The 24,440-nt window shown below is 54.2% G+C and overlaps 1 protein-coding gene across 1 annotated transcript in view; it reads right to left on the bottom strand.

Moving 5' to 3' along the window:
* The window catches only part of AGO2 (argonaute RISC catalytic component 2), a 38,724-nt gene extending 25,036 nt beyond the window's left edge, over nt 1–13,688 (bottom strand). The window contains exons 1-3 of the mRNA XM_068984015.1: nt 13,595–13,688; nt 5,827–5,947; nt 706–887 (exon numbers count right to left, since the gene is read on the bottom strand). Coding sequence (XP_068840116.1) covers nt 706–887; nt 5,827–5,947; nt 13,595–13,671 — 380 coding nt within the window. The 5' untranslated portion in view covers nt 13,672–13,688. The remainder of the gene's footprint in view (nt 1–705; nt 888–5,826; nt 5,948–13,594) is intronic.
* Nucleotides 13,689–24,440: the final 10,752 nt, after the last annotated feature.

Raw genomic sequence — 24,440 nt, 5'->3', positions numbered from 1 at the left:
AAGTGCAGTTTGGAGGTTCATTTCAGTTTCAAGTATTCCTTCTTTTACTTAATCATTCAAACAGTTCCCGAGGTCCCACTGTGCGGGACACATGCGGAAGGAAGAGGCAATCCCGGGAGAAGCCCAAGCTCCCGCACGGGGACCTATTCAACTCTTGGGCCTCTGTCTGGTCAATTACGAGCCATCCAAGTGTCCCAGCAGGTTCAAATGCAGTGATTAGTGGGGGTAAAACCCCACAGGATAGAGCCAAAGTGGGAAACCCCCAAGGTCCTGAAAGGCTCCTCCACATGGCACAGGCCAGCTGAGCACAGAGCTGGAACATGGGTGCACAGGCGACCGAGAAACGGGACCCATCTCACATGCCCGGTGGAGCGACCGTGCACCCAGAGTCAGGGAGTGTGTGCCTGTCTTGGGACACAGGGAGCGGGTGAGGGCAGCTGCTGGGGGATCCTGGGCGAATCTTCTTTCTTCGGTGGGACTGTGTGTGCCTGAGAGTGCTTTCTCCACCTCTGTGTGCCCGAGACTCCACCAGCTCACTTTCCTGGCAGGCGCTGCTGCTCTTGCCCTATAAACCCGGGTGTCTCACCAACCCAGAACCCCAGGCCCAGCGCATCCTGGGAGAGCAGATTTACATTCTCAGGAAACGGTGGCGTCGGAGGCAGACCCTCCTGCTCCTCTGGTCCCCACCCCAGGGGCGGTCCTCACCTCATGGACGGCAGATGCCTCATGACCACGTCCAGGGCCTGGATCGTCTCGAAGGGGACGCTGGGCAGCCGCCCCGAAAGTGCATCGTGTAGCGCCTGTAAGCTCACGCAGGACACCCACTTGATGGACACCTTGAAGATGCGGTCCTTCCCTTCTCCCGGCAGCGTGACCTCCAGCTCCACCTGGGAGGGGACCCGAGCACACGGCTACTCACGCGTTCTGAGGAAGCCAGCGGGGAGCTTTCACAGCCCCGGAAGGCGCCTCCCCGTGGCCAAGCCAGCCAAGCACAGTTTCCGCACAAGTTTCCCCACTCAGCCCCGCTCAGCTCCTCTACAGGGCGGAGAGGGCGACGCTGAGCTCAGACCTCGGTTGGGGGTGATGGGTCTGCATGTGGAAGGGTCTGCACCCCTCCCGGGGCCAGCCGGCTTCCAGAGCACCCGCGGTCAGGGAGACTCAGCCGGTCCTCCAACCAACGGAACAGGGATGGGCGTGCCGCCCCTTCCAACCCGGAGGTCCCGGCCTCCCAAGCCTGAGCAGATACACAGGGGCGCCGGAGCCAGGGGTCAGCACTGCCGGGGGCTGGGCGGCTTCTGTGAGGCGGAAACCCCAGGATAGGGAAAGCGGGACGCAGGCATAAACAAGGCTGTTCTTGGGATGGAGGAAGGGGGTGCGGGCAGCTCTCTGGGGGTCCTGGGCAGTTATTCTTTCTTGGGTGGGACTGAGAAAACTGCAGAGGATGTGGGGTGGGGGGTTCCTGTTTCCTGGGTCTCTGAGTCCATAAGCTAGTTTTGCAGTGAATAACTCATGAGCATGAGCCTTCTCAGAACAGACTCGAGACAAAACAGAGCAAGACACTAACAATGATCGAGATGGACGGATGTTTCCAACCTTTCTGTCGGATTAGACTTGTCTCCAGTGCGACACGGGGAGACCACAGTCACCCAGTAGAGGATGTGGACAGTGGGGACATCATACCCCAGGCTCAGCCTCAAGCAAACAGGCCGCAACACTGCTGGAGGGCTGTCAGTGCCCACCTGTGCACAGAAGTGCCGTGGGACAGCATCACCAGGGCCAAGAAGGCAGAGAAAGCAGCTTCAACCACCACCATGAAAGCGCAGGCGGGGGCCAGTGTCAAAGGCCCTCCCACTCACACATGATGACAGCGGTGGGGGGGGGCTCATTCTCACTCGCCCCACCCCCAACGCCTGCACTATCCCTCCGCTCACCCCCCGCCCTTCGGGGAGCGCTGCCTCTTACACTGCTACCCGCCCTCAGACACCCCAGAGCAGCAACCAGACCACATGGAGCCACGCACATCTATGACTCATGCAGGCCCCAAGCCAGACATGGCCCGGGCTCCATCCAAGGAGCAGCAGAGTGTGAGAAGGAAGCCCGTTCTTCCCAGTGGATGGATCTCAAGCACCTAACACTGACCAGAAGCAGTTAGCCAGACGGCTGCGACAGTAAGATTCGTCTCAAGACAGAGGACATGTTAAGGGTGTGCACACAGCCAGAGAGAGCAGTCAAGAGAGCACCAGCTTAACCTGAGTCATCAGGACGGGGACTGTAGGGGCAGCCGGGAGGGGTGAGTGAGGCCGGCAGAGACCCGCGTGTGGCCGCAGAGCGCGGCCAGGAGGTGGTGGGGACTCACAACCGCTCCCTTCACACATCATGCCCACTGTGCTCGGGAACCAGTGCTAAATTAGATGGCTGTTAATGTCATTCTTCAGAAATGCCTCTATAATCCCACCAAGTGGGGATTTGGTGGGGTGTTTCCCTTCAGGAAGAGGTCCTCCTGTTTTCAAGTAGAGTCCAGACCAGCCTTCTCTCAGTCCCCGGCAAAAAGGGAGTGGAAGAAGCTCCAGGCTCTGCGACATTCTCCGTCAGACACGCCTCAAGAGGCCACACTCTGCAGCCTGACCGGGCAGGCGGCTCCTCCGGGGTGCCGTCTATAACGCGGGGCAGCGGGCGGCCCCCGGCCTCACAGATGCCGTGCGCCCGAGGACGCCAGCGTACCGGAGCCATGACCAGGAAGATGCCCCCCGCCACCTTCTCACCGTGGGCAGCGTCAGCAGAAGCACCACCGCAGGCCTAGAAAATGGGAGATGGCCCTGAGGGCTGACCTCTGCAGTCGGACTGAAGTCACACGCTGGGTCCTTCCTGTCTGAGCGTCACCGGGGTGACAGAGCAGAGTCCCACCTGGAGCCGCCGTGTGGCTGGAGGGAGCACCAGGGAGGGCCGGGAGCACCACTCGCCATGGGCTCTGCTCACCCAGCTGTCCACAGACCCACAGGGGGAGCACCATGGGCAACAAGAGAACACGCTCCTGGCTGCAACTCACGTCGTGTCCCTACTGAAGACGAGCCAGGAGCAACACCTGCATGGCGAGCAGCCCAGACAGCTCCTTGGTCTCCTGCACGGAGAAGGGAAAGGCGGGCCTGGTGTGCAGGGGCCCTTCAGCCAGCACGGGGTTGGCAGGGAGGAGGGAGGGCTGGCGGGAGAGACGAGGAGCGGAGGACAACAGCTGCCCGCTGGGGGTCTGGGACCCAGGCACGGTGTGGACACCCCAGGCAGCCGCCAGCAGACTGGGGCAACTGGGGACATTAAAGGATTCCCTCTTACTACACAATTGCCTGTGATGCAAAAAAAGTAGTGTATGGAAAAAAGAGCACACATAAAAGGAAAAAAAAGATGGCTCTTTGCTACAAGATGTAAACGGGTGGGAAGAGAAAAGGGTAGCATCTCACATGAGCTCCCAAACAGAAGAAGACATGAGTTTCTGCACCTTGCAAATACGTGACAGACATTACAGGTCACTGGAAGGAGGGGTCTGGAACCGGGAGACTCCACCCAAACCAGACCCTGAGGCTGTGGTCAGCTTCTCTAAGCCCACTTGAGGAAAGAATGAAGATGGGAGCGCTCCCAGCTAAGAGACACCAAGTGGCTCAGGGGTAAAGAATCTGCCTACCAACGCAGGAGATGTGGGTTCGATCCCTGGGTCAGGAAGACCCCCTGGAGGAGGAAATGGCAACCCACTCCATTGGCAAGTCTTCTTGCCTGGAGAATCCCATGGACAGAAGAGCCTGGCGGGCTACAGTCCAAGGGTCGCAAAGACTTGGACACGAGTGAGCACACGTGCAAAGCACCCACCAAGACCTGGTGAGACGCCCAAAGTGCTGCTGTGGCACCAGGCACCCCACGAGCAGCAGTTACGGTGGCAGAGGCGAGCTCTCGGCCTGCAACCGTCGCCGTTAGCATCTGCCAAGTGTGTGCCAGGCCCCCAGCACTGTAACAAGTACTTTAGACCCTGACGCCCCTCTAGGCATGATTTGAGACCAGGAGCGTGGGCATCACCCAGGAGAGCTGCTTAAAGCTGGAGACACCCCAGCCCCGGAACCAGAACCAGCACTTAACAGAGGCCCCAGGGGTACGGGGGAAACACGAAGAATGGAGAAGCCGTCTCAGGGTGCATTCACTCACTGGGGGCGGCACAAGGACCCTGGCAGGCGGCTGCCACACCGCCTTCCATTTTACAGGGTGGCAGGAGAGGCAGCTCACCTGAGGCCCCACCACTACTCAGGGACAGGAATGCACTTGGCTCACACCCACTACCACCCCGGCGCCCGTGTCGACGTCAACAACGACGTGTCTCAGCTCTGACCACCACATATCCTCCCCCATCCCTTCTAAAGGAAAATATTCCTCAGGGCCCCTCATACCTAATTATAAATATGAACAGACAACACTGTGAGTGAACTCCCTAGGCTTTTCTTTCTTATACAACTTTAAACAAAAACAAATGTGCAAATTAAACACAAAACTTTATAACTAATACACTTGAAATGGAATGTATTGCATGGAATTCTCTAGGCAAGAAGACTGGAGTGGGTCCACCCCATTCCCTTCTCCAGGGATCGAATTCGGGTCCCTCACATTGTAGGCAGATTCCTTCCCGTCTGAGCACAAGGGAAGCCCCATTTCAAAGGCAGAGAGCATGTTCATTTGCAAGAGGTGGTTCTGCTCAGCTGACTGGCTGGCATCAGGTCCCCAGAGCCAGGCAGGGCTGGTGAGAGGCAGGCTGTTATCTCAGGGGCCCTCATCACTGCCCCGCCCAGCCTCGGCCTTAACAGAGGCCTCCTATCAGAGAACCGCAATCCCCAGCCGTGCTTCTGGGAGCTGAAACAACCGCCCCTGCTGGCCATCCAGCCCAGTAGAGGAGCTTAGTCATTTTAAGATTATCATTAAAATGCAAAAGCAAAACCCACAATGTCCTGTCTGCAGAGAACTTGCAGGTGACAGGGCAGTAGCCTCAGATCTCAGATCCTCTAAGCTCTGAGCTATTTTCCTTCTCAGGGACTCTTTTGGTAAGAGGCTAACTGTGTAGGTCATTCCTGAAGGGAATCAGCTTTTACATTCTTATTGGGATAATTGTTCAATTACTTGTTTGTGTTTTGATGTTGTTCACCCCCACCCCCCACCCCTCAGGACATGTAAAAATGATTTCCACGCCATCTTTGGTCTTCCTCTCTTACAAACAACACCTATCATCAAAGCAGGGCAGCCCAGTGACTGGAAGATGTGCCAAGAAGTGGCAGCTGCTAGGCAGAAGGGTTACTGCTTTTTAAATAAAGCCACAGCAAGGATAAAGACAATAAGGAGAGATGACATGTTAATCCAACCACGACTCCCAGGTTGATGAATTATGGCATCACTTTGGACGAATCGCTGGTTACAGCCGAGTGACCGCTTGCTTTTGCTGCCAATGTGGCACCCGTCTACACCTGCACGAACACACTTCTCTCTAGGTCTTCACAGACCCAGCCCATGATGCAGGCTCCTGTCTGGGGTTGGCCTGGAGCATGCGCGTAGGTGTGTGGTTCACATTTAAAAGTTTCATGGTTTCGGGACGTTCTCAGTGTCTCTCTCTGGACTCAGATGACGTCACCCTCTGCCGCTGCAAACCACAGCCCACAGATGATGGTGTGCACGGACCCTACCGTGAAGCACACGACCGCTGGGGGCTCTCTGACCGTGGGGGAAGTGACTCTGCATTGTGACGAGAGGGACAGCAGGCTTGACCTCTCACACACTGCTCCACCCAACCCGCCTCCGTGAGCTCACCTTATCCCTCCCGATCGGAAGGGGCATTGCTGTGTAGAGATTCTTCCTTCCATCAAACACTGGTTTCCGATCCCCAAAGATCTGTGTTTTAAAGTGCTGAACCATATGTTCCACTATTTCCCTGAAACAAGACAGAATTTGAGCAAAACATCAATAAAACCAGGGAAAGGGCATATAAGGATGACATTCTTTTGACACTGGTTTTAAAGCAATTTTGATAAGCCCTGTGACTCATTTTAATAACATGACTTTCAACTTCCTTCTACCAGAAACCAAACTAGACCCTTGGGTGGTTTACACTCACTCACCCCAAGGCTCAAACACAGGAGAACCCCTTCCACGACCTCACTGTGCAGGCTGAGGGCCCTGCCCCGTGAGGGAGCACCCCGGCCCACAGACACCGGTGGCCGGTGTGGGCTGGCCTCGCACTTCTGTGACCCGTGGCAGAACACGCGCTGGGTGCTGCTGCCTTTTCAGTCTGGGCTCTGGAATAAAGACCCTGAGCCTGACATGGAGGTTTGCTGTGGTAAGCGACAGAGATTCTGGGGCTCTCCTAGGGCAGCAGGAACCCAGCGGGCACGAAGCAGCTGTTCTGCTGTGGGGCTCGAGGACCGAACGGGCTGTGAGCCCACCTTGCCCTGCTCTGCCTGCCTGTCCACCCACCAGCCTCTCCGCACACCCGGCACAGCAGCACTGCACGCCCACCTGACTCTGTCAAGGGCAGAGGATGGGGAGGCGCGCCGGAGCTCAGCTTTGCTCTAAGCCTCTGCTTCGCTGGCCTCAGGAGGAACGCACCAAGCCTCTAACAGCCACCGAGAGAGCCTGGCCCGGAAGGTATGAAGCCTCCAGGACAGCTGGTGCCACTCTGACCCCATCCCCGCCGCCCCGACCAGCAGCCGGGGTGCAATCTCACTGCCGCTCCACACACTACCCTGGGCCACCCACGACAAGGCGGCCCCTTCCTCCATGCTGTCTCCAGACCACTGCTCCCCAAGCTTTGAGGACCCCATCTTCTTGGTCAAGACTGGGGTCTTGATGGGTCTTCACCATCAACTCAAGGTCCAGATGGCTCTATTGGGACATTCCACCCACATTCAAAGAACAAATCACCCAACCGAATTCAAGTTTATTGTGAACAGAATTAAGAGGGCGCACGCCCCAACTTTTCTCTTAAACACGATGAGGTAATTATGGGACAACCTCACTTATAAACACAGATGCAGAACAAAATAAGAGAAAGCCCCACCCTTCATGGCGCCTCTCTCTCCCAGGATTGGAGTAATCAGCCAAACCAATGTGGTCCTCCCTAAAGGGACCAGTGAAGTCTATTACAGCGAAGAGCGGACTTCACCACAGTCAAGTGTGCAAGGGATGAGGGGCAGGGGACAGCTAGTTCCAAGGGGCATACATGATTCTTTTATTGGGGCGCTGAAAACACTGCGAGATGTTTAAAAAACAAAACCACCAACTGACAAACCATATTCATGGACAGGAATATTCAATTTCCCATACAAACTCACTCTCTCAATCCCAATAAGAACCCAGAGGGGTTAATTTTTATCTGACAAGATTTAATAAACTGCAAAGTGTATTTGGAAATAACGAAGGATAAAGGCAGGGAGGGACAGACAAGCTGAACTCAGGACAGACTCGAGGACCCAGAAAACGACACACAGAGGCAGACATTTCACTTATGAGAGCAGGAGCAGGAGAGACAGGACAGAGCGCAGGTGAACCGACCGAACGAGACAGATGGAGAGCAGAGACAGCAGACACACCTGTGACTCCGGGGCTGACGAGGGGCGCAGGCGAGGGAGGCGGGGGGCTGCACAAGCTTCCAGTTACGAGAGCATATGTCACCAGACATTTTTGATGTATTCTTTGGTTAATTTCTAATTTCACAGATTTTTGCATTAACACCTTCTCACTGTGAATTTCAAATACGGATAATGCCCTAAGTCTGCCTAGACCACCTCTACTTCAGTTCTCTTCCCGGAAGCAACCTTTTTATCTTCAAAGCTATGCATTTTCTATAGATACATAGGTACATTAAAAAAAGAAAACAAACAACGTATTGTTTCTTTAAACACATGACATCAAACACATGGTTCTGGAGCTTGCTGTTTTCCCAGGATTGTGTTTAAGACCTTCCCTTGTCATTATATATAGAAAGTGCCACCAAGTCTAGAGACAGAAATGTCACTGTACCATGGACTATAACGTGATACTGACAAACCATATGGTTGTCTGTATTTCCAGGTGTGGTACTCACACTGTGAAGCTCCATTTCACTGCTGTCCATGGTTTCAGTGTTCCACGGTGTGTTTATTTAACCATCCCCAGTGGGTGATTTGAAACGATTTCTTTTCCCTCTCTTTTTGCCATGACAATATTAGACGTGCTTGTACACATCTCTTTGGGATAAACACTTAGAAGCAGAATTGGTGAGTCAAGGATATATGGTGTACTAAGCCACCTTCTGACAAGTCTGCACGGGTGTACATTTCCTCCCATGAGCAGCAGGCTGCAAACCGCACAGCCAGGCTGCACCGCCCCCGCTGCCCTGGCACAGACAGCTCCTGCTCCGTGTTCTTCAGGAGCCACTTGACCGAGCTCAAGAGGAGTACGAGGGAAAGGACAGTCAGAGACCAGGAGCACACCTTCTTCCTTCAAGCAGCCCATCCTGCGCATCTGAGCACGGGAAGTGCGAATTCTGACCTGACAAGGTTTCCAGTGCTGGCGGAAAGGCCTGCACGGCCTGGACCGGCCCTGGGCACTGGCTGTTGCGGGTGCCCAGCTGCGGCCACAGTGGCACTGGAAGCCTCCTGAGGGGCCCTGCCTTATACTGAACCCCTTCCACAGCACCGCTCAGGACAGGGACGGGCTGTGCTGCCAGGGACAAGGGCACACTGGGCAGGTGTTCACAGTGACGAATCAGAACGTGTGTAGACGGCATTTTTCTCCCAGAGCTGCACGAAGCCTCAGGCACTCAGAACTGACACGTGCTTTAACACAGACTGCAGCGTGGAAGCACACGGGATTCTGAGGACTCCCTGAACGGCGTCAGTCTGGGGGACCTCCTGCGTCTGACTCGCTCCCACTCCAGGCTCCCGCCTCCTGCCCACTGGGAACGTGAACCGCATCTCCCTCGGCCCACCGTAGCCCACTGGCACAGGGCAGGTTCCACAGAGGTAGCATGGCTGGAGAGAGGGACTATGTCAAGGTGCTAGCGCATCATGCGTTCTTCTAACACAGAAACTTTACTTCTGACATTTTTCCAAGCTCTTAGGATTGATTACAATTTTGAGATTGAACCTGAGCCAAGGTCCATCAGAATTACCAGCAAAATGAACGCGGAAGGCACGTACATGGAAGCAGGCAGCGACTTTCGGGTGGGCTCTAAACCCAGTGGAGCCGCACAGCACACGAGCAGGGCCTGGGCTGGCCTGGCCGCAAAATGCAGCTCAAGACTCATCTGGGCTACTTCCTGCTTGACTTAAGGCGATTTCTAGACACGGGGCAACTCCAGAACCTTGCAGTCATAATGGCAACAGGCCTGTGGGAGTACAGTCAGGTAAAAACATCCCCTTTTAATCACCATCAGCCTTCTTCTGCTGCCAGATGACAAAACCTTAGTCATGCCTATTTTCATAAAAGAAAGCTTCCTGTACACTGTGGTTGATGGCATAATAAGAGCCCACTGCTGCCACGCCAATCCAAAGCTCAGGAAACGTGCTTTTCCACGCCTTCGTTTTGGTTCTACGAGTATATCCAAATCACAGATTCTCACAGGATTCTGTCCCAAGGAGACTCAAAATCAGACAAGCCCGTCCATGGAGCGTTTCAAAGCATGTAAGGCACATTAAAGATCCCAGAAGACCTTTAGTAAACAAAGCTGTCTGAACCAGTTGTGCCCAAAATTCTGGTTTACACACACATTTTTTAGTAAGCACGTATTTAAAGGACCTCATGTAACTGTCAAGTATTGTTTCTTTGGAGACATGTCTTTTGGGGATAAATATGCAGAAATAGAATTGGTGGGTCAAAGGGTGTGTACTATTTTTATTTTAACATGTACACCAAGTCACTTTCTAAAAGGTCTGAACCAATGTGTACCAGCCACACTGAGTGCATCCAACTGCTTAGTTTTACAGATAAGGGTAAACAAGCCCCAAGCACTCTTCCTCTTACAAAGACTCACTGGGAAAAAATCTACAGCCAAGAGTACTTTATAGGGTACCAGCACAAACCAGGGAGCCGATCTGACTTCTCAAACTGCAACTCAGAATTCTGTTTCTGACCATAACGAAGTAGGAAGATGTATCCTCCCATCCTACAAAACTAGTGAGAACGTGAGAACCATTTATGGCCCTGGAAATCAGGAGGTTTAGGGCTGTGATCACTGGGGAAGGAGAACACACATCCACTCTGCTGGGAGTAATTTCTAAACCACAACACGAGATAGGAGCATTAGCGAGCAGCAGTCTCGTCCTGAGGAGACAGGAACAAAAGAGCTGGGAATCTGTGTGGCTGGATACCAGAGAAAAGCACAAATACATGATGTTCAGGGAGCAAAGAACCCACGATCCGAGTGAGGAAGCAAAGAAAGGTGACGTGTAATCTAAGGGAAAACCTGCCAACAGAAACAACCCCTGAGATGACCCACATGTTGTAATTAGCAGACACGAGCTACTATAATAAATATGCTATTACTATAAATACATTCAAAGTCATCAAGAAAAAAAATGAGAATGAACAGACGAGAAACGGCAGAGAATGTAAACTATGAAAAAGAACCGAGTGGGAATCCCAGGACCAAAAAGTACAGTTTACTGGATGTTTACCACCGAAGACTAGATATTACCAAAAGAGAGGAGGGGAGGAATAAAGTGACGTTAAAGAGAGACCGGCGAAGGCGACCCAAACCGAGAAAAGAAGGGGAACTCTTTTTTTAAATTACAGTCACAAGACAGTATCACATGGTCTAACACATACAGAATTGCAATCCTGGTAGGAGAAGAGGAAACTGAACAGGAAAAATAGTTAAAGAAATGATGGCCAGTATTTCACCCAAATAACATGAAAGACACAAACATACAAATCTAAACAACTAAAGGATCCCAAGAAGGAAAAATACAAAGAAAACTCCACCTACATACATCACAGTCAAACTGCTAAAAAGCAAAATTAAATAGAAAGTATTTGGAGGAAGAAGGCAGATACATACTGGGGAACTATAATTAAAAAAAAACAGAACGAAACAAATCCCCGAGATTTCATCAGAAACAATGAAGATTAAAAGACAATGCTTAGTCCCTCAGTCGTGTCCGACTCTTTGAGACCCCATGGACTGTAGCCCACCAGGCTCCTCTGTCCATGGGGCTTCTCCAGGCAAGGGTACTGGAGTGGGTTGCCGTGCCCTCCTCCAGGGGATCTTCCCCACCCAGGGATCAGACTCAGGTTTCCTGCACTGCAGGCAGATTCTTTACCATCTGAGCCACTGGGGAAGCCCCAAAGTCAATGTAATAACATGTAATTTAAGGTACTGGGGGGAACTGCCAGTTTAAACTTCTACATCCAGCAAAAATCTTTCAAAAATGAGCAGAAAGTAACCATATTTTCAGATTTTAAAAAATGCTGGGAGGATTCATCGCTGGCAGGTCTGCACAAGGATAAACGGGCTGGAAATCCTTGGGGGTCTCCCAGGGCAGGTTTGAATCCTGTTTACTACACATCTCTCACGTCTGCTTCTGCTTCACTGAGCACTCTAACGCCTCTGGCTGTGTGGATCACAACAAACTGGAAAGTGTTTAAAGAGATGGGAATACCAGACCACCTTATTTGCTTCCTGAGAGATGTGTATGCAAGTCAAAAAGTAACAATTAGAACTTACGTGGAGCTGGTTCAAAATGGAAACCAGCTGGGAAAGGGGTATGACAAGACTGTATACTGCCACTGCTTAACTTATATGCAGAGTACATTACGTGAAATGCTGGTAAAGATGAATCACAAGCTGGAATCAACACTGCTGAGAGAAATACCAACAACCTTAGATATGCAGATGATACCACTCTAATGGCAGAAAGTGAAGAGGAACTAAAGAGCCTCTTGAGGATGAAAGAGGAGAGTGAAAAAGCTGGCTTAAAACTCAACTTAAGATCATGGCATCTGGTCCCCTCCTTTCATGGCAAATAAGATGGGGGAGAAAGTGGAAGCAGTGACAGACTTTATTTTCTTGGGCTTCAAAAATCGCTGCGGATGGTGACAGCAGCCATGAAGTTAAGAGGCTTGCTCCTCGGAAGGAAAGCTATAACAAACCCAGACAGTATATTAAAAAGCAGAGACATCACTTTGCTGACAATGATTAGTACAGGCAAAGAAATGATTTTTCCAGTAGTCATGATGAATGTGGGAGTTGGACAATAAAGAAGGCTGAGGGCCAAAGAACTGATGCTCTCAAATTGTTTCTGTAGAAGACTCTTGAGAGTCCCTTGGACTGCAAGGAGACCAAACCAGTGAACCCTTAAGGAAAATCAACCCTGAATATTTATTGGAAGGACCGATGCTGAAGCTCTGATACTCTGGCCACCCGATGAGAAGAGCCAATTTATCGGAAAAGACCCTGATGCCGGGAAAGATTGAGGGCGGGAGGAGAAGGGAGCAGCAGAGGATGAGATGGTTGGATGGCATCACCGACTCAATGGACATGAGTGTGAGCAAACTCTTAAGAGACAGTGAAGGACAGGGGAGCCTGATGTGCTGCAGTTCATGGGATTGCAAAGGGTTGGACACGACTTAGCAACTGAACAACAAAAGAAACTGAAACGAAAAGTGGAAAGGAAAATAAGCCTCAGCCTGGGTGAAAATATTTCCAGTATAGACTCAAACCTAGAATACACTAGTTAAAAGCCCTACAAATCAGTAACAAGACAAACACAACCCATAAAATAGGGGTAAGACCTCAACAGATATTTTACTAAAAAGTAACACATGAAAAGGTGCTCAGTTCATTGGTTATCAAGAAATGGAAGTTAAACCACAATAAGTCGGTGATAGACAAGGAGGCCTGGCGTGCTGCAGTCCATGGGGTCGCAAAGAGTCAGACACGACTGAGCAACCAAACTGAACTGAAGAAACCATTACACCCTCACTGAAATAGCAACAATCACAGGGACTAACTGAGCTGAGCGCTGACGGCGGCAGGTGGAGCAGCAGAGCCTCACGGCTGCTGGGAGCGGGAGATGGTGCGATCGCGTCCCACGCAGCGAAAGCTGCACTACCCTCTGACCCACCTACTCCACCCCAGGTATTCATCCAAGAGAAGCGAAAGCACGTCCACAAGAAAGACTTGAACGAGCATGTTCCCAGGAGCTCCATTCATCACAGCAGAGCGCCAGGGCACCGAATGGAAGGGCGAGTGAGTGAATGATGAAATGATCGCTTCACCACACATCCCTCTGCAGCAAGAGCAGGAAGGTCTCAACTCGCACAGAGCCGCAGGCCAGGCTCACAGCACGCCGAGTGAGAGAGGCAAGGTGAAGGTGGCTCTCTCGCAGGCCGGGGGCTGGGAGGGCTGGGGCATGGGGCAGCTTTCTGGCGTGAACCCTCACTGAGCTGCACACCGACAGTGTGCACTCACTGTATCTCAACACAAGCACGTTAAAAAGCAAAGAACACAATGGAAGCTTCCCTGAGGGAAAGAGGACCCAAGGGATCTGCTGAGAACTGAAGGGTGGATTCGTCTTAAAAGACAGACAAAACAGAATACCTGTTAACTCTCCTCGGGCATTTCTCTGGCTTGATATCCAACTCATAGTGATAGATGTCAATTTTTGGAATGTCCATTTCAAAGAAGTTGGCCTGTAACTTGATTGTTCTCCCGGAGGTCCCGAAGTCGGGTCTGGGTGGAGGCTTGAAGGCATATCCTTGGATGGGTGGCGGTGGCGGAGCAGGAGGCGCGAGCGCTGGAACACAAAGAGGACGCCCGTGACCCAGGGCCCAGCTGCCCACCGCCTCCCGCCCAGGACTGGCCCGCGGGCCCGCCCTCCCGCCCTCTCCACTGCGCCGCCTCCTCCTGGAGCTCTCCCCACTCTCGCCTGGGTCTGCCTGGTCAGAGCCCCCCAAGCACCAGGCTCGAGGCCCCCGAGCCGCGCTGCTCCTTGTCCCTGGCGGCCTCGACACTGAACCGCGCCTTCCTCCCGCAGGCCGCGCTCAGCTCTCCTCACTTCTTAAGATGACAGGCTCCTCGCAGTTCAGACCCTCCCCAGGCCTGTGCCTCCATCAGGGAGTGAGCTGCGGCCTGCTCCACTGTCAAGACCCTCCCCACACACTTTCCACGGCCGACTGCTCAACAGTGCTCATCAATCTCATCTGCTTTTCCCTTGAATGCCTCCTTTCCTATCCACCTCGGCTCAGACGGTAAAGTGTCTGCCTACAATGCAGGAGAGACCCGGGTTCAATCCCTGGGTTGGGAAGATCTCCTGGAGAAGGAAATGGCAACCCACTCCGGTATTCTTGCCTGGAGAATTCCATGGGCGGAGGAACCTGGTAGGCTATAGCCCATGGGGTTGCAGAGTCGGACACAACTGAGCAACTTCACTCTCTCTGCCCCAGCTTCGGTTCCCGTGTCATCCTGGTGCGGACATGTCATCCAGGCAGCCCCCTCACCCTGTGCAAACGCTTCTCCGGCCCCCAGCACGCAGCCCCAGCACTGAGGCACTCATGCCTCGGCCTCATCTCCTGCCGCGAAGAGACCCCCGCCCCGCCCCCAAGAGCCAGCTCACACCTCCGAGCCCTGCACACACCGGCTCTGCCCACGAGCCCTGAGCAGTTCACTCAGTGCCACAGCGCCCGGGTGTCCAGCTCACCGAGCTCCACTTCCAGGACGAGTCTGCTGCGCGTGCTGTCAACGTCCTGGGCCCTCGGCCTCCCCAGTCGGACCACGAGCAGCTTGAGGATCTGGTCTGAGAGCGTCTGACGCACAGGAGCCCAGACACACCGGATCCACCCCCCGCACTCACACCAGGGGAGGCCCAACTCAGGTGGAAAAGGCTCACCAGTGTCCTCTGCGATGGACCACCAAAGTCACGCAGGAGGGGGTTCGCAACACCAAGAGTCAACAAAGACAAGCCTCCCCAACACCAACACTCATGCAGACACCGTGATGCCACGTCCCACAGACCACTTCCTCCACGAAGCCCCTCTCCCAGGGGCTTCCGACAGCTATGCTTGGGTCAACACGGCACACGACTACGCCTGCCGTCTCTCAGCCTGGAAGCCAAGGCTCATCACCCCCTTCTCTACCACAGACCAAAATCACCTCCCCACAAAGGGGGCATCTCAACAGTAAGCCAGCTCATGACTTAAAAACACAGCATATACACCAAAATTAAAAAAAAAAAAAACAACATTATAAACCTCTCTGGTTACCATACTTGCTATGTATATTTTGGTTCTTTCTTTACAGATGAGAGATTAAAGATGGAGCAATGTGAATTACTAGCAAAGGAGACCAGGCCAGAGGGTCGTTAAAGGGGCCAAGATCTTCACGGTGGTGTCCCTCCTCCATGACTCTTAAATCCATTAATTTAGACTAGGAGTGCTCCCACTCGCCACAGACAGTTAATAATTTAAATAAATAAAAGAAACTTTATCTCAACTCAAATTTTCAGTAAGTCCATTAATAAAATTCAAGCTGTGGTTTTAGGGGGGGGAAAAACCAATGAAAAAATTTTCCAATAACAGAATACCTTTAATTTTTGCTCAAATATCTTTGCTTCAAAAAAGTCCTCATTAAAAAAAGGAAAAAAATTCCATGTACTTCAGTCCCAGTTGACATTCACAGGAAACAAAAGCACTCTACAAAAAATAACAGAAGTGGTTCTTACTGTATTTCTGACATTAAAAAAAAAACTCAGAGAGTCCTTGAATTACTTGTTTTCTAGTTGGGTTTCTTTCTATGAGAAAACAAACATGCTCTAAGGGTTATTAAATCTCTGAGTCAAACCACCTGGAGACCTTCCGGTCTCTGCACTGGGCTAGTGTGACTTCACAAATGACACACTCACAGCCTTTCACAACAGCCCATCCCTGCAACAAGCTGCCTGTGTGCCCCACATGCTGCCCCATGCCAGGGCCCAGAGATGGAGGGCACAGGGTGAACAGGGCCTGCATGCCACCTCCCGGGAGCAGATCTGCATGCGGGTCACCCAGCGAATCACTGCGCCTACTTCTCCACAGTCAGCAGGCCCCAGGACCCTCGCACTGAGGGTCCCCACCATGCCGAGGAGTGGCCCCCACTTGCTCCCTGGGGACAGATACAGACTCTCTGGCCTCCGCACTGAGTGCCCATGGGTGCGAGACCCCTGTTCTCAGGTGGACTTGTATCCAATGAGAGGAACCTTGTGAGTGTGGAGTCAAGGTTAAACCTTTGTGTCCCAGGAAAGGTCCAGACACAGAGCCATAGAAATCTGGCCCCGGGGCACTTCAGGAACCAGAGCACAACCCACAGGGAGGGAGTCCCAGCTTACGAATCGCTCTCAGTTTTTTTTAATTAGAAAAAAAAATTTTTAATTGAAGTATAGTTGATTTACAAGATCATATAAGTTTCAGGTACACAGTGCAGCGATTCAGTCCTTTATACACACACACACACACACACACACACACACACACACACGTATATACACTTAGTCGCTCAGTCCTGTCCAACTCTTTGCAACCCCATGGACTGTAGCCCACCAGGCTCCTCTGTCCATGGGCATTCTCCAGGCAAGAACCCTGGAGTGGGGACTCCCCTAATGGCGCAGTGGATGGGTTTCCACCGGCCAGTGCTGACGACACAGGCTTGATCCCTGGCCAGGGAAGAGTCCACAGGCCACGGAGCAACGAAGCCCGCGCTGCAGCCACTGAGCCCGCCCGCCCAGAGCCTGCGCTCCATGACCAGAGAGGCCACCACAAGGAGAAGCCTGAGCACTGCAGCGGAAAGCAGTCCCCACTGGCTGCAACTAGAGAAAGCCCACACAGCAGTAAAGACCCAGCACAATCACAGATAAATAAAACTAAACAGACACCTATGATTTAAAAAAAAAAGAATACTGGAATGGGCTGCAATGCCCTCCTGCAGGGACCTTCCCAACCCAGGGATCAAGCCCAGGTCTCCCGCATTGCGGGCAGATTCTTTACTACCTGAGCCATCAGGGAAGTCCACATAAGCCCATATAAACACACACACCCACCCTTTTACAGAGTCCTTTCCCCACAGGTCACCGTATAGCACTGAGCACAGTCCCCTGTGCTCCACAGTAGGTCCCTGCAGATCTGCGGTTCCTGACTCTGCCTCTCAGCCACGTGGCAAAGGGGTCGCCTCGGAACCCTGAAGCCATCTGAGGCCCCGACAGTGACACAGCCGATGTGCCCACATCACGCACGCCCAGGCTGCCCCCCGCCTCACCCCACAGCTCAGTCACGGGCGCGGGGCTGGCCTGGGGCCCCTCTCAGGCTGAGGCTAGCGCTCCTACAGCCCCAGCACCCACCACCTGGAGGCAAGAAGCTGTGAAGCAAGGAGAACTGTTTGCCAGTTTGCGTTGCTAACCTGTATTAATAAAAGCAACGGGGCAATGCAGTGGCAACAAATACATAAAATACACAAGGCATTTCTTCCCCACCCCGAGCCTTCAGTAACGAGAACACGGACAGTTCGTGAGGAGGCATATGGAATATAAACTCCAGGGTAAAGCCCTGTGAGCGGAGGAAACAAGTGCGAACCCGTGTTTGTACCTTCGGGAAGGAAACCCTCGCGCCGAGGGATGTGAAAGCACCACGGCCTCAGCCCTTGAGGACACCACGGGTCTATTTTTCTGGGGCGCAGAGAGTCCCGCGTATAAACCGCCAAACAGGCAGGAAGATCCACTAGCAATGCTCAGGAGGTGGAGGGGGTGCCAGCTGTCCTCCCCGAAGGAGGGACGCACGGGCATGGGCAGCGTCCGACCCGGGGAGCCGAGAAGCCAGCGCAGCCTCACCCAGGTGAGCTCTGCGGACGTCTGCCCTCCACGGCCACAGCAGGAACGGGGGCTGCGACCAGAGAGAAAGGATGAGGAGAGGACACGGCCCCCAACCCCCCGGAGCAGAAGCTCCCTGGTCGACCTTGCCTGGGCTCCAGAAGCAGCCGCCACCAAACAGCCAAATAAACAGAAGCCCAAGGAACAGCCCAAGAGGAGCAGGCATCTGGGGAGACTTCCCGGAGGAGACGTCACCGACCTGGCGTTAGGCCAGGTGGCCGGAACTCCGGCCACCCAAGAGGGCACTCCGCTGCAAATCTCCACCTAAGAAGGCCCTGCCGTGCACACAAGCCGGGCACGCAAGTCCCGGCTCCCAGCCTCTCTCACACCTCCTCTCTTCACGGAGAAATGCACGTCTGACCCCCCTGCGAAGCTGCCAGCAGACACCCTAGCCCACGCCCCTCGCCGACCCCAGGCCACGCTCACAGCACATCTCCCATCCGGCAACCTGTCGGACAGTTTGGTCTGCAATGATCTGCTCGCCTCCACACAGGCTACGTTTGGGGTCAGGAGGGCGAGTCCTCTGTTCTCGTCCAGGAGCACCAGCTGTCACAGCGGGCAAGCTGCCAACATAGCCCCGCCACGTGGGTGACTCAGCCCCCAGCGTCTGCTCCTGACCAGGGTGTGGTGGGCAGGGGTAAGCATCAGGGACAAAGCGGGCACCCGGAGTGCGCTGCAAGGCCGCTGACGGTCCAGCGCGTGTGTGTCAGGTCTCCATTTTTAGAGCCACAGCTCAATCAGTGAAAGGGAAACGTGTAGTGAATGAGTAATCGACTTCCTGTGTGAGTAACCGGGTCATAGAAACCAGAGAGCTCTCCCCATATCCCGCGGGAGCGAGCCTGTCACCACGCTGGTCCTCCCACAGAAACCCGCCCCCAGGGTCTGGGCTGTCGCAGAGTTTAGAGGAGGGTCCAAGAGCAGGGCGAGGGACCCAGCCCTCAGGAGTGCTTCACTGGTCCCAATCCCCACCCAAAGTGAGGGACGCAGGCACGTGGACAGCAAGCCACGCTGTCACTGCTGGCCTCTCCCACCCAGAGCTGGGGGCCAGGGTCACAGGCCCACAGAGGTGCCCAGAGCCCACTGACTTCATGGACCAGCACGGGCTGGAGCAGAGCTCTTCCCACCGCCCAGGGAGACCCTGCGGGGGTCACAGCCGGGCAACCTCACAGTCAGCTAAGATCCGCCCCTGCCCCGACCTGGGAGAAGGAAGTCCGCCTCCTTGCAAACGCTCAGATGACTGGCGGCGGGGTCCTTTCCTGACGAGAGCACAGGACGCCCCTGTGCGGCATCGTTTCCATTCAAGGAGCCGCCGCGTTTCTCTGCCCGTGATAGCAGACGTGGGCGGACTGGGTGAATCCTTCCCGTACTGTAGTCTTCTGATTATCAAGACACACACTTATTACAGAAGGTGTAGAAAAATACAAAGAACACTTCGATCACCTACTGTCCCAGGCAAGCTGGGACTCGGACACAGCCTTGTTGCCAGAAGAGCATGGGCGCTCTGCCCCCAGGCCGCGCCGCCTCAAGCCTTTAGGGAGAGCAGCCGAGCACCACGTTCTGGCCTGCCCGAGGTCCCGTGGGCAGCATTTGCAGCATGATCACAGCAGCCACCTGCTGAGGTCTGTGTGCCCAGACGAGCAGGAAATGCGGGGCTCGCCTGTCACATGGCAGCGGTCACAGGTGCTACTTCAAAGCCAGGGTGTGCACCGACCTGCTGCTGGGCTTGTTATTAAACGTGGTAACGTGTTACGGTGTCACCCTTCTGGTATTCTGATAAACCATTCAATACAACCAGTGTCCTTTGTCATCCTATGTGCATTGCTTGCCTTAAAAAACCATTACTCTGGAAAGGGACTCATCACGTATCACCAGACTGACAGAGGGGCTCATGACCACAGACTCTGGGGAAGCACCTGCTCCAAGGGGACAGGGTGGCCTCATCTCTAAGCAGAGAAGAGGATGTTTTGGTGGCTGCTAACATCACAAAGCCTCTGCGGTTTCTGCGGCAGCGTGGAGGGTGGGCAGGTCTGACGTGCCTCCACCGGGAACAGCCCTTCGGGCCAACGGGGCTGCTGTCTCCATGGCTGCCCCGTGATCACCCATCCCTGATGTGATGTGAGCTCACGACGTACCTGCTGCCATGACAACAGGCTCTCCAGGCTTCTGCGCATCACACAGGCCGCCCACCATACGGCAGAGTCGGGAACTGGAAATCAGACATTCTGAGAAGGCCTGGCAGCAGTGCCCCAGGGCCTGGAGGCTCTGCCCGCAGCTCACCCAGGGCCACGACAGCAAGGCAAGTGTCCTGGTGAGAAGCGTGGAATCAGGCCATCCTGGTGAGCAGGGGGACGAGCACAACCATTCAGAGAAGCTCTTCGTTTCTGCCATTTTCCACGTACTTAAGCCCATGGAACGGAATTTTCCAAAAACTGCAAACTACATTAGGTCAGGCACTGGACCTGGAATCTGATGGGGAGAAGACAGCCCGCAGCAGCCTCACTCCAGCCTTCACAGGGTGTCTGCTGCTACAAACAGGGGCCAGCCAACACCATCAGGCTGAGAACAGCATCCCTGACCACAGACGACTTGAAATAAATCACAGAACTTGGAGCCAGGAGTCACCTTAGAGTCACAGAGAGTAGCTTCCCTCCCCACTCCCTGCTCTGAGTCATGGACTGCGAGGGGCTCTGGGCAAGTGCTGGGGCCGTGACGTTGAGACGGGTCTGGGGGCTGGTCTAGGGAAGGGCTGGAAACAGGAAGTACCAACCAGGCAGTGGGCACGAGGGCTTCCCAGAAGGGGCTCAGCGCTGCCTGCACCGCCCCACCCCCACACATGGCATTCCTGCCGCCTCGTCTCATTATGAGTTAGCTGACCTTCAAAAGCAAAAAGATCTGCCTGGCTGTTCACTCCTGGGTGACTGAAATGTTCCTTAAGAAAGGTCTAAATTACAGAGTTAATAAACAAATGGACATCCTGGGTCTTAAACTAAGCAGCTTGGGCTACTGGCAAGGGGACCGAGGTTCCGGGCTGCACTCATTGTCTGTTCTGTGCTCCCTGCACTTGGGTCACAGCCTTGTGGGGAGGCTGGAAGGCAGGGCCCTCCTCCAGGACGCGAGCCCAGCCCACCGGCACCCGTGTCTTAGTGGGGCTAAGATTAAAGAGCTGCCACCCAAACACCAGGAAGCCATCGTAAAGCTCTTTCCAGAATCTCAAAGTAAGCATTAGTATTCAAAGGCACGTATCCTCTACCTTCCTTTTAGAATTCTGTACTCATTATATTGGGCATCACAGCCAGAAACTATGAGGGCAAGAGAAAGTGATAAAAGCAGCTCAGAGCTACTGAGTCCTTCCATGCCGTGCCTGGGGCCAAGCTGGGGTGGCATCAGCTCCTCTGTGCTTCTGGACATCACTGAGAGGACACGGACGCATGGGATGAGCGACATGTAGGGTCCCTCATCAGGCAGTGGCCGGGCAGGACCACTGCCGGAGTCTGTGTGTCCCCCGCACCGGGCCTCATCGAGGGCATGGGCCAGAAAGCAGAGGCTGTCAGACCAGCACTCTCCCCTAAAACCAGGGCATGGGGCTGCCACCGGGCAATCCGCCTGCTGCCCACACGGGCCGGTCTCCTGCGGCCGCCTGAGCTGACTGAGCCACGTCACACCATCGCACCAGCCTTCTCGGTGGAGGGAGTGGAAGTGGCCTCGGGACGAAGCTCTGAGAACACAGACAGGACACTGTCGGCCGGAGGGCAAGTCAAACATGCACCATCTACAGGACTGCAGGCCCAGACCCAGGCGCCCGCACCCACCGGGAGCACAGAAACCCAGCGGGCGCCCTGCAGGGTGGGATCTAGGCTGCAGCCCAGACGCCTCCAGACTCAGAGGCAGCTCGTGCCCCCTGGGCTGGGGGGCATGAAGGAAGGGGGACACTCAGGGCGCAGAGAACCTGGCCCCGGTCGCTGGAGGGAGGAATCACCCCCAGCAGCATGGAAACCAGGAGCGTCTGGTGCCACCAGGGTTCTGAGAAGATGGCCAGCAGCAGCCTGGGGGGTGGGGGAGGCTCCATGGACACCACGTGGTGGAGAGGCTGACCATCAGGCCTCCCCCCGACACTCCCAGGCCCACGGGTCCTGCCCCCACCCAACCCTGGCCACCCCCAGAGGACCTCCACTTCCTCCTCCCGCCCTCGGGCAAGTCTGGTCAGCATCTGCCCAGATGAAGAGAAAGGTCAGCTGGGCAGAGCCTGGCAACCCCCTGGGCGGCCTCTCCAGAGCAGAGAGGGCTGGGGACAGCCCCCGAGAAAGGCAGCCAGCGTGGGCACAGGGCAGTTCTCTGGAAACGTGTCAGCCTCGCACGGCCACAGTTCCTGTAAGCCCTTCACTTCCTCCTCCGCCAGGGGGAATCCCCGCCTGTCTCGGCCTGGTTCCTGGTGAAGCCCAAAGAAAGGGCCCCGCAGGCGGCCTAAGCAGAGAGCTGGTGACGGGCAGGTGCGCCCAGGTGAGGGCAGGCCCCGCGGGCCGCGAGCCAGACGGACACTCGGGGCGCCCACAGGACGAGCACCCAGCCGCCTCGTGCCCACGCCGAACGCCGCCTGTGTCTGCGGCAGACTCAGAGAATGCTGGAGGCAGTGGGTTTTAGGTGGTCTCCTGTGGTTTAGCCTGAAACTCCAACCAGTATCTGAAACAGTCTTCTTTGACGAATGGTCCCCAAAACCACCTCTGTGATCGGTAAGAAGAAAACGTTTTTCCCCTCATAATAAGTATTTTAATAAACTTTCCCTCTTAAGTTAAAACTGTCCCCTCTGATTCACCATCTGTCGCTACTCAGCAACATTAGAAATACCCTAATAAACACAAGGAAGGGTTAAAGAAGCACCTGTGAAATGTAAATTACCTCCCATGGAAACGCACCCCCAAACCACTGCTATGACACTAGTGTGGACGAGTGGCTCTTTCAAGCACTTGTCAGAACACTGAGAGACTCTTTACATAAAAACCCGCGAAAATATGAACGCTGGCCTATCTGTGCCCTTCTCCCACACACTTCTCTGCAGCACTGACTAGCTCTGATTTTACCTTCACTCCGTGACTCTCTGATTGGTAACTGCCTCTCCCACCAGTGGTGGCATCACCAGGGCAGAGACTACGTCTGGCTTGGTGTAACCGTTCAATGAATAAATGAACAAACGAATGATCAGATGAAAAGGTGAATATACTAGTGTCTCACTAACTCTTAGTAGAGACGCCTTTATGGATGCACAACTCGATGTCAAGTGTTTTGGAGCAAAAGCACGAGGCCTTCACGAGGGTGAAGATTATCATTCCATTTCCGGCCAGAAGCCTGCCCATCTCACCTCCACAGGCCAGGGATGACCAAGCAGCGCGGCACGTCATCCTCACAGCCATCTGCTCTGATACCAGGCGCCTCCAGGTCACAGGCGGCATGCTGACCCCAAGTGGTCCCGCTGAGCCCCCCACGGAGGAGTCCACATGGCCCCTCTCATGCTTCGGGAAAGTCTTTCTCTCCGAAGAATCTAAATCCTTCTCATCCCCTAATCAACTGTCCCTCAAAAGCAGCTGGGAAAGCTCAGAAAACTCGGCTTCCTGCCCTTCCGCACTGACTACTCTGTCCTAGTTGAGAACACCTCTCAGCACTGAAAGGAACACAAGACTTCTCTGCAACATGCGTGTCATCACACGGAGCCCCCGAAGTTACTTGGGAGCCACGGCCACACTGGGGCCCTTCCAGTGTTCATGGGCGGAGGAGAGAGAATCCCGGTGCACAGACGGGAAACGAGGCGACAGAGGGTGCCGGAAGGCAAAGCCGGGACTCAGACACGGGTCTTGCTGCTGCCACCACGTGCTGCCCTGGGGCCCCGAGAGCCCAGGTGTGTGTGAGCCACACGACGGACGTGTGAGCTGGCCATGCACGGTGCTCGTGGCCCTTCTCGAGCGTCTCCCGAGCACCCTGACGGCCCTGTTCTCGGGTGGTCTTCCTCAGAAGGGGGGCAGGTGGGGACGCACAGAGAGGCTGTAAGCAGGCCACCAGGACAGGTCAGGGCGGGCGGAGGAGGCACGTCCATGAGGTGGACAGGAGGACAAGAACAGCTTCCCGGATGTTAAAAAACATAGGCGAGCTTCTACACGTTATTAACAGTAAGTTCCAAATGGGCACCAACTGTAAACAGACATCTTTAAGTGAAACGAAAACATCCAAAGATCTATATTAAAATTGAATAACCTTTTATAATTATAGGATGGGAGGCAGAGGTCACAAGAGGCAAGCTTGACTACATGAAATTTTTTAGATTTCTCTAATCACTAGATAGGTAGGTAGGTAGTTTATTCGCTAAGTCGTGTCAGACTCTTGCGATCCCATGGACTGTAGCCTGCCAGGCTCCTCTGTCCATGGGATTCTCCGGGCGAGAATACTAGAGCAGGTGGCCATTTCCTTCTCCAGGGGATCTTCCCAACCCAGGTCTCCTGCATTGCAGGCAGATTCTTTACCGACTGAGCTATGAGGGAATCACTGGATAGACTCACAAAATTTAGACAT

The sequence above is a fragment of the Capricornis sumatraensis genome, chromosome 11 (assembly GCF_032405125.1).
Source record: "Capricornis sumatraensis isolate serow.1 chromosome 11, serow.2, whole genome shotgun sequence".
Classification (NCBI taxonomy): Eukaryota; Metazoa; Chordata; class Mammalia; order Artiodactyla; family Bovidae; genus Capricornis; species Capricornis sumatraensis.
This window is presented reverse-complemented; position numbering and strand designations above follow the sequence as displayed.